Raw genomic sequence first — 13,923 nt, 5'->3', positions numbered from 1 at the left:
CACGTGTAAAAGGGTGAGATAACACAGTGTGGAGCTGGAGGAACACCACTTCTTCTTCATTTCTGAAGAAGGGTCCCGACCCGAAACGTCAGCTTTTCTGCTCCTCTGGTGCTGCCTGGCCTGCTGTGCTCATCCAGCTCCCTCCTATTACAGCAAGTTCCAATCCCGCTGCTATTTTTCAGAACAAGGGCAATTGGTGCATGGGAATACGACCACTGCAAATTCCTCTCCAAGTCACACTCCATCCTGGCTTGGACCTAAATTGCTATTCCATTATTGTCACTAAATCAAAATCCTGAAACTCCCTTCCTAACAACACTATGGGTGACCTACATGGACTGCAGTATTTTCGGGAGGTGGTTCACCATCAACTGCTCAACGGCCATTGTTGACAATCATAGCCTTGTAAACAACATGCATATTCGGTGAGGGAGAAAACTGAAACAGATAAATTTTTAAAGGGAATACCTTACTGAATTTTGAGAAAAGGGCAGCAAAATACAAAATATTAGATGGCATTTTCAAAGAGACAGCACAGACACCATGAGTTGAATGGTCTTCTGGAGTGCTGTTATATTCTGTGGTAATCTGAAGGTCACTGAAGGGTATATTTTCTTCCACTTGATAATGTTAGATAAGGTGTCAACCTAAACATGAATCAGCTCTGCTTGACTTTATACACTTGTTTCCATCAACAAGAGAACATGCACACTACCTTGTCATCTAGTTTTATCACTGAAAATGGTGCATAAATACAGTTCAGAAACATAATAGGTGGGTGGTACTGACTACAGGGAAAATGATTCTAGCAAAGAATTCAAATGGCAATGATCCATGAATTATCTGAATCCTGTGCTAAGACGATCTTCACTCCCACCTATCACTCAGTGTGAAGTAATTTTCTATCTGCAGCGATGATGACAAAAGGAAATGAAACGTTTATGTTTAATGAACATCATGGCAAGAATCATTCTCTCAGCATGCTCCTCTACATGTCCTTTTGCTTTTAATTACAGATACAGCAGTAATGAAATACTGTCTCAAATAAAATTAGTGCAGCTTTCTTGACCTGAATACTTGCTCTATATAATAATGGTTATTTCCCCTAGTTATTATACTTCTTTTAACACTGCCATCATTGCATTAGATTATCTATAGTTGCAAACTAACAATGATTATAGATTGCTTGACACCTAGTTTAAAGACGGGGAAATATACAGAATTGAATCACAACAATTAGAAGGTCACAGATTCTATTTCCCATTTTTGTTGAGTTATCTGAGTAAGTCAAACAAACTTGAATTGGTGTCAAGAAGCTATAGTCAGTGATGTCTGAAGTGATTAAGATGCTGTAGGAGCAATGCCTGAAACCACTTCTGAGACTCTGCGCTCCTTTCCAGAGTCCTGAAAATGCAGGAATATACAGGGCATATGATGATACTGTGGATTTCAGAGGTGCATTGTGTCCTGTTTTTTGTTATGAAGAGAGGTTGAGACAGAGGTGTCGATCAGTCTGCTTCAAGCCAATAAAGTAAATAGCTTGTGAGACCTTGGAATTTTTTTTTAAGTTGGAACAATAGAAGCAGCATGAGGAGTTGCGATCAAGCTCCCACAGAGTCAGGATTTTACTTTAACTTTCAGTAGCTGTTGGGGTTTGGAAGCTGCTATGTATCTCTCCCTGCTACAGCAAAAACGCTTGCGTTTTATCTCTCTCTCAGAAATTTCTCTTGATGTCCTTTCCTCCTGAACTAGAGATCTGCATATGAGATAATCTATTTTTCTGAATTTGCCTTTGCCAAGGGTGTGTTTACAGGATGTTTCTATCTTGAAACAGTCAATCTGTGGTAGTTAACATATATAATATATGTTAAGTATTTTGACAGAATTACAATTAAGCAAATTTTTTATTCATATTATGTTGTATTTTAACGACATGTAAGAATAATGAGTGTTTTGTTTCAAGCCTGGTAGTTTGACCAATCAAATTGCGTCCAGAACATAACATCTTAGACTTGCCTTTTATAATAAGAAACATACAGGAGTACTATTGAGGAGAGTGCTGGATTTTTCCTGACTGTGTGACAACAAGGTCATAAAGCCACAGGGTGAAGCAGGAGGAGAAAGTTAAGGAAGTTGAAGTTCAATTATCAGTAACTATATCTGATCAAATGGTTGGAGAAAAGAAAACAAGAACAGATGGAGGACAAGGTGGATATATTTAGTTTGGAGAAGCTAGCTGAATTACAACAGAAAGATGAGGAACTTAAGCAGTTGTAACAAACAGCATACACAGAAGAAGAATCTGAGTGCGTCCCATGAAGCTTGATGAGGAAAAGAAAAGCATCACGTTTTCAGGCAAATGAAAAATGAGCAAAAGTTCATCACGTTGTATTACCGGTAGGTTACAGAAGGAACGTATTATGGGTAGCACATGAATTAGCAGTAGGAGGTCATTTAGGGGTAAGGAAAACTCAAGCCACTCAAGATTTATATTCGGATATTTTGCAGGGTGAAAGAAAGGATGAAATTGTCAAAACAGTGGCTGGATTTGGACTGTGATAAAATATTAAATATAGATTTACGGTAATTGGAGAAAGAGCCAGAGGTGAGATTAGGATAGTTTTATTTATGCCCTGATTTATGACGACCTGGAATGCACCACCTGAATTAGTGGTAGAAGCAGAATCAATATAACTGCAAAAGGGACTTGGGAACATTTCAAGGCTATGTAGAAAAGACAGACAGTGAGACTAATTGCATAGTTCTTTCAAGAAGGTGAAAGAGATTTTTTCTTTCTGCATTCTTTGATGGTGTGTTGGCAGAGCAGACAAGGTCAGCATTTATGTCTGTCCTTAAATGTTTTTGAACTGAGTGGCTTGCTAAACACAGGGCAAGCTTCTGTGGATCTGGAGTCACATGTAGATCAGGCTGGGTAAGGATGGCAGATACCCCTCCTGAAAGGATATTAGCAAATCAGATGGGGTTTATAGCAATTATGATGGGCTGAGTGGCCTCTTTCTGTGTTGAAAAAAAAATTGCCTGACAAGACAGGAAGGATTCCGAAGCTTTCCAAATGCTGCAACCAAAAATACAGATAAAGTCATAATAGTCCTAGAGGGCTGATGTCTCATTAGTGAGAGACAACTAGTTGTGAGTTAAGCCTGATGGGTCACCACAGCTCACGAGGGACTAGGTTGAGAAGATAATGAAGCTGGTGCAGGAACTGAACCCACAATGCTGGCATCAATCTATGCTGTAAACAAGCCATCTAACCAAACAAATGTAAGAATGGTCATGTATATTAAACTGGACAGTGAAACCTCAGAATAGCATTGCACATCATTCATTCTATCAGTCTATTTGAGTCAGATTAATGATGAATACTGAATAGTGACAGTTTCCATCAGGTACCTATATGATTCATGAGTCAGCTGGATTGTCCAAAGTATAGCTGATCATATAGAGCAGCACGGTGGCTCAGTGGTTAACACAGCCTCACAGCGCCAGAGACCCAGGGTCGATTCCAGCCTCAAGTGGCTGTCTGTGTGGAGCTTGCACATTTTCCCCGTGCCTGTGTGGGTGTCCTCCAAGTGCTCTGGTTCCTTCCCATAGTCTAAAGATCTGCAGGTTAGGTGGATTGGCTATGCCAAATTGCCCCATAGTGTCCAGAGATGAGCAGGGTTGGTGGATTAGCCATGGGAAATGCAGAGTTACAGGGATAGGGTGGGTCCAGGGGGTGATGCACTTCAGAGGGGAGGTGTGGACTTGATGGGCTGAATGGCCTGCTTTCCCACTGTCAGGAATCTATAGCAGTTTTAATTCTGGCCTGGATGAACTAAGCTGAAAAGTCCACTGCACTTTGTGGCATCCCAATCGATATATTCAAAATATCTTTTTCCTCCTAACATCACTCACTCAGTGCCTACTCCATGCAATGTAAATTGTTTTAGTTCCAGATCCTTGTCCACCAAAAAAATAGCCTGTCAGAACATGTGACCTGTGGAACGAGAATGCCCTTCCCTTAAAAGTATTACTGTCTCATTGGGATTTGAGTCCAGCTTCATGATAGTGGAGGATGCAATTAATTAGGGTTCCACAAAATAGCATCTTAATTATTCAATGTCCTATGTATATTGTCACTCAAATGGATATTGGTCAAATCAAGCAGAATTTCATAATCCTCGTTTACACAAATTCAAAATGAAGATATTCTGGTGAAATACCCACTAGATTGAAGCACAGGCTTTCACATTTTCCAATGGACCACTCATCCAAATGCAGGTATACATTTGATCAACATACACTCTGACTCAAGGGTCAGCATTTCGAACCTTTCAACACAAAGTAATTAGTGTTGATCAATGCAGGTGTATTTGACCGAATTGCTCAGTAAGTGAGAGATCAATCCTTCTGAACTGAATATAAAAGTTGAGATTGAGGATTGCTGCGCTGTCAGTCTGTTTAATCATGTTAAGTTCATACGATCAACAAAGATCTCCCAGCTACATTAAACTTTTTGAAGCTTAAGAAATTTACATCATTGTCACTTCTCATTTTTAAAATTTTTTTCTCGTTCTATACGCATCAAAGGAGTAACATGTTGCCATCAGCTTGTCTATTCTATTTGACCAACTGCTCTTTCATTATTCACCTGCTGTCACCAATGTTGTTTCTTCAACAAAATGATGCTGTCAAGCGATAGAGAGAAATTGCCATTTTTAATAATGATTAAAGGACTAACTTAAATGGACATAATAGCAGACTTGTCAAAAACGTCAGTTGTACAGCATGTTGCCTGTTCCTTTTGCGTAAAAACAAATAAAGTCAGTGTTGCTCTAGGTAGCACGTTTTTGCATGCCCTGAGGTGTTTCTAGTTGTTTTGCATTGCATTTATGTCTAATGTGTCTCTCTACCAGTATCTTTTTACACTTTTCTCCTGCTCAAAGACACTTCCTAATTTATCTCTCCATCCATCTCTTGATGCTTTATCTTGATTGATTTTCAACCACTCAGAATTCTTCTTTAGAATTAAATGCTTATATTTGCATTGGAAAAAAGATATAGAGTGAATCCCAATTATAGGAAATACAACATGTAAAATTGGTATGCTGGTATGAGACACCAACACACCACGACAGGGGTAAACTAATGCAACTAAAAGGTGCATTAACCTGGTAGAAGTAATGGCCCATTTTCACAGTTTAAAGTTCAAGGAACGGAATCAGAAAGAAGGCATAATATCCAGATGAATACCAAGCAGCTCTAGCCTGAATATGTTTTTTTCTATCCTTCTTAGGTTATGGCCATCATCGTTAGCAAGGTATGCATTTATTTCCCATCCCTACCCACCCTTAGGAAGATGATGGTGAACCACCTTCTTGACCTGCAGCAGTCAATCAGGTAATCTCAGTGAGGTGGGGCAGAGAGTTTAATTCAGCCATAGTGAAGGAACGGCAGTCTACGTCAAAGTCATGATTCCGTGTGCCTTAAAGAAATACAATTTGCAAATCCACAAGTTCAAGTTCTTAAGTTCCACGTTTAGCCACTTGCAATGTATAAATGGAGCACCATCAACTTAACACAGTCTCCAAATTGTCAGGATTCTCCATCATTATCCAGCAGTTGATGGGTATGGTAGAGAACAACAGAAGCTTACCTCCAAGGACTGCAGATGATAGGACATGAGTTCCGTATTTTCGGATGATGGTGTCTATCACCTGCTGGGTTGAAGGTCTCCTTCCCAGCAAGCGGATGCTTCTCTGGAATTCTGGCATTAGTGGGATAGGGTTCCGGATTAAGTCCCTCCTTTCAACCGCTGTATTTCTCACCTTCCAACGTGCAAATTCTCTGCAATGACAATATGGGAATAGTTAAAATTAAATGTGTGGAAAGATGGAATGGTCAAAGCTGAAGATTGAAGCAAACATTTTCAGCCAAACTATTTGGGTAAACTCTAAATGACGTTACTTCATCCTCCTCCAGCTGCCCACATCTCCTCATATTGAAGATTTTTTTTTTAAATGTTGATATCACTGGCTAGGCCAGCACTTATTGTCCATCCCTAATTGCCCAGAGGGCAGTTCAACATTAACCACATTGCTGTGGGTCTGCAGTCTTATGTAGGCCAGACCAGGTAAAGATGGCAGTTTCCTTCCCTAAAGGGCATTAGAGAACCAGATGGGTTTTTCCTGACAATGGTCAATGGATTCATGGTTATTGTTAGGACCCTAATTCTAGATTTTTATTGAATTCAATTCCCAACATCTGCCATGGCAGGATTTGAACTCAGGTACCCAGAGCATTATCTAGATCTCTGAATTAATGATTCAGCGATAATACCACTAGGCCATCACCTCCCTCCTCTGGATCTCTCTGGTTTCAATTTATAGGCCATGAAAGAATCTTGCAGTGAATGTTAGTGTTAGGTGGGCATTTAATGAGTTGGGAGAAAGCTGGCTGTCTTCCTGTCTCCAACTTGAGTAAGTTTATGGTAAGCAAGCCTGTGAATATCCTAAAGTTGTGAGGCCCTTAAGGTTTGCAATGAATCACTTCTTAGGGTTTCATCACAACACTGTTGGTTGTCAACCCAATGAATGGGAGGTCTCATCAAATTGGGAGTTTGACAAGGAAAGGGTGAAGGATTTGGTGCAGCTTCCTGGGAAGGGTGTGGAGGCAGGCGGCGGGGGGGTGGTTGTGGAAGGTCAAAGAGTCAGAGCGGTCCCTTGACCCAAATGTAGTAAGTTCCTGATCAAAGGCATCAGAAAGGAGAGAGCGAGGCCAATGAGAGTCATCCCTAATGCTCTGTGACCCCTGTCCCATCGTCGCTGTGACCTGGGATTCACCAATGATCCTAGGCCTTGGGCAGATGTCATACCAGCAGAAACCATCACCTCAGTGGTGATGTTATGTTTTAATCGTGTTGCTAGCCTCTGATTGATCAGCTACCTCTAGGCAAGGAGGTCCTTAATTGTGGGTGAGCTTGTCACTAGCCTGTCAAGAGTTTGTGGAAGAATGAGCAGCCGGCGTACTTGAAAAGAAACATTGAGAGTCCCTTGTTAACTTTCCAGTTAGACCCTGGTGCCTCTAAACATTCAAGTTCATCCTCTTCTACAAAACTACTCATGGTAACATGCAGCTAACCCCTTCAAAGGGGAGTTTTACTGGCATTGGAGGTAGTCCAGAGGAGGTTCACCAGGTATGAGGAGACGTTGAGTAGGATGGGCCCTGTACTCGGATCAGGGTTTAGAAGAATGAGAGGCAACCTTATTGAAAAATACAACATTCTCAGAGGACTTGACAAGGTTTATGCGGAAAGGTTGTTTCCCCTTGTTGGAGGGTCCAGGATCTGAAGGCATCATCTCAGAACACATGGTGGCATATTTAAGACACAGATAAATAGGAATTTCTTCTTTCACAGGGAGTCTGTGAAATTATTTATCACAGAGGGCTGTCAAAGCTGGGTCATTAAGTATATTCAAAACTGAGGTAGACAGATTTTTAATCAGTAACAGGATCAAGGGTAAGAGATAACAAGGTGTAGAGCTGGATAAACACAGCAGGCCAAGCAGCATCAGAGGAGCAGGAAGGCTGACGTTTTGGGCCTAGATCCTTCTTCAGAAATCTGATTCTTCGTCAGCCTTCCCGCTCTTCTGATGCTGCTTGGCCTGCTGCGTACATCCAGCTCTACACCTTGTTATCTCAGATTCTCCAGCATCTGCAGTACCTACTATCTCTGAGAGTATCAAAAGTTACAGGGAAAATAGCTATAGGAACCTTCAGGTAAGTTACTTACACTGTCGTAAGGACAGATTTCAAACTGGCTTTCTGGCAGATCTTTAATTTAAGAGGTAAACAATGTAAAAAAGGTAGAGCACAAGGACGAAAAGGGTAGAAAAGATTATTGAGTCATAATAATGAAAGTGATTATTCTATGCTGCAAAAATAAAATGCTGAAGATCACAGCAGGTCAGGCAGCATCCGTGGAGAAAAATAAGCTAACATTTCGAGTTTAGATGACTCTTTATAAGAGCTGTGATCCACAATTATTTTATGACTGGCTTTATGTTCACAAAACAAAGAATGCATACTATACCATACTCGTACAGTATTGAAGATTTGCGGGAATGTCATGTATTTAGATATATGTGAAATACTTCATGGAACATGTCTCTATCAAATATAATTGGTAACTGCGATCATAATGTAATTAGATCTCAAGTAATTAAGGAGATGGACCAAATAAAGTGAAAATACCCAAGTGGAAGAGACATGATTTTAGTGATTTAAACTGAGATCAAGCACAGGTGGTTTGGAAGTTTAGGCTGGCCAGGAAAACAATAAATTAGGTATGTCTTCAAGAAAATTAACAAGAATCCAAGCATTTTCCTATTAGGAGAGAAAAACTGGGGCAATCAAAACAAAAACACCCTGGACCACAAAGGAAGTAATAGTTAAATTAAAAGAGAGAAACAAAAGAAAGTTATGCAAAGTGTAAGGCATGAGGTGGAAAACCAGCCAGGACACAAAAATGAAGAGGGGAGTTGAAAAAAAAACTATGAGAAAAGATTATGTGATAATGTACAAGGGAATACAAATGTTTTGTAAATAGATTAAAAAAAATTTCAAGGCAAGTTGGGGCCCACCGCTGACAAAGGTTTTAAAAAAAAAACCTCTTACATTGTCAAGTTGCACAACTACAGTATTGAATGAGGACTTACAAAGAAACAGGATCAACTTAATGTTGCAGTAGAGCAAGAGATTGATAGTTACAAATATTACGTTCCCATTGTAAAAGGGAGAAAAGAGATAAAGTTTGTAATTATCAAACCAGTTGAAAGACAGTTGTGGAAAAACTGCAAGGAACTATATCAAAGATTAAATGTATTCTCATATTCTCACGTGAAGGTGGTGGTACAGCAGCTCAGTGATTAGCATTGCTGCCTCACAGCGCCAGGGACTGGGTTCTATTCCAGCCTCGGGTGATGATGGAGTTTGCACATTCTCATTGTGTTTGCGTGGGTTTCCTCTGGGTGCTCTGGTTTCTTCCCACAGTCCAAAGATGTGCATGTTAGGTAGACTGGCCATGCTAAATTCCCCAGTAGTGCCCAGAGATGTACAGGCTAGGTGAGTTAGGCATGGGAAATGCAGGGATAGCGTGGGGGTCTGGGTCTGGGTGGGAGCTCTTCAGAGGGTCACTGCAGACTTGGTGGCCTGAATGGTCTTTTTCTGCACTGCAGAGATTCTATGTTGCATGGGACAACCAACAGCTATTTGTTGAATGCAAACCACATCTAATTAACTATGATCAAGTAAGAGAATTTACAATCAGGTAAGAGAAAAGACTGAGGTAGACAAACAGGAGGCTGGAAGAACACAGCAACCAGGCAGCATCTGGAGGAAAGGAGCAGTCAATGTTTTGGATATTACTCTTCTTCAGGGTTACCTTGGATTCCAGCATTTGCAGTTTCCTGTCTCTAAGAGAAAAGATCTGATGCTGATATTACGGTAGATATTGTTAATATAAGTTTTCAAAACGGATTTGACCTATTCAGCAAATGGAAACATGCAATAAAGGGATGGTTATAACTTAGAGATATAATTGACAGAGAGATATGAACTAGGGCACAGCAGTGAATTCAGGTTTTCTGACTAGAAAAAAAGTGCATGTAATAAGAGCTGGTGGTAGAATTGCTGTTTTTGCATTTATGTTGAAATAGTGGACTTTGGTATTTGTGAAACACAATTTAAAACTTAACAGAAAATACAAAACTTGTCAACAAATCATATCCTGAACATTTTAATAGCTAACTCCAGGGGGATATAAACATTTTGTTGTAAAGGACAGACACATGACAGATGCAATGTAAACTGGTTAAGAGTGAAGTGATGTACTTTTTCAAGAACAAAATAGGGAGTTCATGTAATGTGCATGATACTATTCTGATACAGGTACAAGAGCAGTGGGAGCTGGCAATGCACATTCATAAATCCTTCAAGGTAACAATACAAGTTAGACAGCATGGTGGCTGCCTCACAGCACCAGGAGCAGGCTTCGTTTGCACCTTCAGGCAACTGTCTGTGTGGAGTTTGCATATTCTCCCTGTGTCTGTGTGGGTTTTCTTCGGGTGTTCCTTTTTTCTCCGACAGTCCAAAGATGTGCAGGTTAGGTGAATTATCCATGGCAAATGCAGGGGAACAGGGAGAGGGTAGAAGGTGAGTTTGGATGGGATGCTCCTCAGAGGGGTGGTGTGGACTTGATGGGCCAAATGGCCTGCATCCACACTGTAGGGAATTAACAATTCTATGATACGTTGATAAGGTAGTTCGGAAGTATGTGCGAAATAACTGGATTCGTAAATGTTGGAACTCAACAGGAAACCACACTGAACCTTTATCAATGGTGACAGCTGGCTATCACACTTAGGGAAGAATGTCAAGGCTTTGGATCAGGAATTGAAGATACTCACTTGGCTATGATCCAGGATGAGAGACTTCAGTTATGCGACAGATTGGAGTGCTGAATTTGTTCTTAAAGTTGATAGAGTAAAGGGAGACCTAATAGAGATATGCAAAATTATGCAGGCCGCTTTTTCACATTTGAACCAGGCAAGTGGGTCAGTGACCAGAAGCCCTGAATTTAGAATAGTTGTAAAAAAAAACTAAAGGGAAATGAAGGGAGTTTTCTTTACACACAGGTTCTGAGCCCTTTGACATGCGACCTGAAAGACTGATTGAAACAGGTTATTAGGAACTTTCAACAACAGGCAGTTGAGCAGTTTCTTGAAGATCGATAGAATTGCTAGATTATTGTGAAAGATACTGGGCTGAACTGGGCATCTCTTTTAAAGGCCAGGCTGAATCTTCTAATTCTGTGCTGTAAGATTCAATCCCTCCATGATTCAATGATCAATAGTTCCTATCAAAATCTCATTGACATAGTCATGACAAATGAAGCTAACACCATCTCCATCTGCAATCTCATAAATTCACGCTGTGGTCACAGTCCAAACCACAAGCTACTGCACATATGAATCATGAGTCTGGAAGGAAATTTTAGCTGAGGGACAGATAGAAAGAGAGAAAATGGCTTGAAGGGCCTGTCAACTCAGAGGACTGGAGGACAGCCGATGTCGTTCCTTTGTTTTATCTGGGAAAATAAAGGTCAGTGAGCCTTACATCGACAGTAGGCAGAAGACTCTTAGGGACAGGATTTATTTGCATTTGGAAAAATACAGACTTATTAGTGACATATGACATGGCTTTGTGAGAGGAAGATTGTGTCTCACAAATGTGATTGAGTTTTTTAAGGAAGTGACCAAGATGATTGATGATGACAGAGCAGTGGATGTTGTCTACATGGACTGTAACAAGGCCTTTAACTAGGTCACTCATGGCTGCCTGAAGCAAAAGGTGAAGAGATATGGGATCTGGGTGAGTTGGTAAACTGGCTTGGTCATAGAAAGCAGAAAGTAGCTGGTGGAAGGCTGGTGGAGAGCTGCAGACAGCGAAGAGGCTGTCAGAAGGTACAGCCAGATACAGATAAGGTGGAGACTTGAGCACAGAAATTGCAGATGGAATTTAATCTGGACAAATGCGAGGTGATGCATTTTGGAAGTCTAATGCAGGATAGAAGTATACAATAAATGGTAGAACCATTATAAGCATTCATATACAGTGGGATCTAGTCAAACAGATCCACAGTGCTCTGAATATTGCAACACAAGTGGCTAAAGTAGTCAAGAAGGTGTATGGCATTTTTGCCTTCATTGGTTGGGGCACAGAGTATCCAGCTGTACAGAACTTTAGTTGGGTCACATTTGGAAGATTGCATACAGTTCTGGTCACCATGTTACCAGAAGGACGTGGAGGCTTTGGAGAGGATATAGAAAAGATGTACGAGAATATTGCCTTATTTGGGGGTATTAGCTATGAAGAGAGATTGACAAGCTTGGTTTGTTTTCACTTGAATGTCGGAAGTTGAGGGGCGACCTTGTAAGTGTTTACAAAGTTGTGTTGCAAAGTGCGGTAGAGTACTTGTGGATTGGGAGGCAGGAAGTTAGAATTTGGTGTTTGTAAAATGCTAGGGAGGGGGAGCAGAGTGTGGACCCTTTAAAAGATGATGTGATTTTTCTATGCTTAGAGATTTAAAAAGGACGTCTATGAGCAGCTTGAAAGTCTGCAAGAGCATAGAGAGCACCCAAATTGAAATATTTGTATCAAAAGGCCATACAGTTAGCAGGCCCCAAGCAGCAGTTTTGTTTTGTTATCAAGACAACAAGTCTTGAATTTATCCAATCAATTTGAACCAGACAATTAAATTTAAAACTGATGGTTTTGGCAATGTAGGGCCAATCCTAGCATAAGAAACTGAAATGTTATCAAGGGCGTAAAAGAAGAAAGCAGTTGGGAAAAGAAAGGAGAAATAACTGTCCTCTGCCAGAATTAACAACTCTCAGCTCTCAAAAGAGAAGCACTGGCTCTCACAGTCTCCTCTAGGTCTTAAAAAAAAGCACCATCTAAAAATCAAAGGTATCAACAGCACAACTAGCTAATATTCCTGACAGAAGAATTGACGGAGAAGACATTCCTGATAGAACATTCAATGGAGATAGCATTGAGCATTGTGGAAGACATGTATCCTGGCTGTAATTTTGAGAGACTAAATTCTACTTTCTTTAAAATTTTATTTTATATAAGTGGCAGTTGTATTTATTGGAACAGCATACTATTAGAATCTTGTTTTATTTGGGAATAGTTAGTAGTTAAAGGGGAATTGTTTGGTTTGTTAATAGTTTAGTTAATTTCATCACTCTTAGAGTTAGATAAATAAATTGTTACTTAATGATTGTAAAGTGAGTGTCAGAGATTTGTTTTATTTAACCAGTAGAAGTTGCTGAAAGGCAGGTTGCACCATTTTTCACACTTCTTTTTAGAGATTATAGGGTGAGGCACTCCTCTTTGGGTGTTTGGGTCTTTTAGTTCTCAGAGGGGGGTTAACCTCTGCTTTTTACATATGAAAGACATGGATTGAATGGATTTTTGGGGTCTTTATGTTAATTATGAGAGGACATAGGTTTAAGGTAAAAGGGGAAATGTGTAAAGGAGATGTGAGAGGCAAGTATTTTGCACAGACAGCAGTAAGTGCCTCGTAAGCACAGAAGAAATGATAGAAGCAGATACAATAGAAATGTTTAAGAGGCATCTTGACAGATACATGGATAGGCAGGGAATAGAGGGATACAGACCATATAGAAGCAAAAGAATTTTAGTTGAGAAAGGCATCATGTATTGGCAAAGGCTGGGTGGGCCGAAGGGTCTGTTTCTGTGCTGACTGTTCTTTGTTCTCAATTGATAGTTGGTCTGATGCTATGCTAACCAGATGGTGATAAGTTTAATTCTGGCTAGTGTTCCAATGGATGTGCTCCGGGATAACCTAAATATCTAGGAGATCTAGGAAAAGCATTGACTAAAGATTTCCAGATCTCATTCATCACTATTCAGCAGCCCATTGTGCTGAGTGGAGCTAGGACAGGATAGGAATCTGACTCAGATCTGATGCCCACCAATATCAAGTGACCAAAAAAAAAGTTGCTGGAAAAGCTCAGCAGGTCTGGCAGCTTCTGTGAAGGAAAAAACAGATTTAACGTTTTGGGTCCAGTGACCCTTCTTCAGACCCTTCCTCGGGTCACCGGGCCCGAAACGTTAACTCTGTTTTTTCCTTCAAAGATGCTGCCAGACCTGCTAAGCTTTTCCAGCAACTTTGTTTTTGTTCCTGATTTACAGCATCCACAGTCCTTTCAGTTTTTATGGTAAGTGACCTGTTGATGCTCATGTCTGATGATGAGTAGCCAAACAGCTAATGGTGGAAGACTGGCAGAGTCTTTGGCTTACATTTTTGCACAAGACTCAAACTTCCCCTTGATT

At 40.5% G+C, this 13,923-nt stretch overlaps 1 protein-coding gene across 1 annotated transcript in view; it reads right to left on the bottom strand.

Annotated features, from left to right (window-relative positions):
* Positions 1–13,923, bottom strand: part of brinp1 (bone morphogenetic protein/retinoic acid inducible neural-specific 1) — a 107,149-nt gene that overhangs the window by 79,111 nt on the left and 14,115 nt on the right. The window contains exon 2 of the mRNA XM_048613350.1: positions 5,657–5,847. Within this exon, the coding sequence (XP_048469307.1) occupies positions 5,657–5,847 (191 nt within the window). The remainder of the gene's footprint in view (positions 1–5,656; positions 5,848–13,923) is intronic.

Source organism: Rhincodon typus, chromosome 28 (assembly GCF_021869965.1).
Source record: "Rhincodon typus isolate 14 chromosome 28, sRhiTyp1.1, whole genome shotgun sequence".
Lineage (NCBI taxonomy): Eukaryota > Metazoa > Chordata > Chondrichthyes > Orectolobiformes > Rhincodontidae > Rhincodon > Rhincodon typus.
Note: the sequence above shows the minus strand (reverse complement) of the source record. Positions and strands in the feature narration are given on the sequence as shown.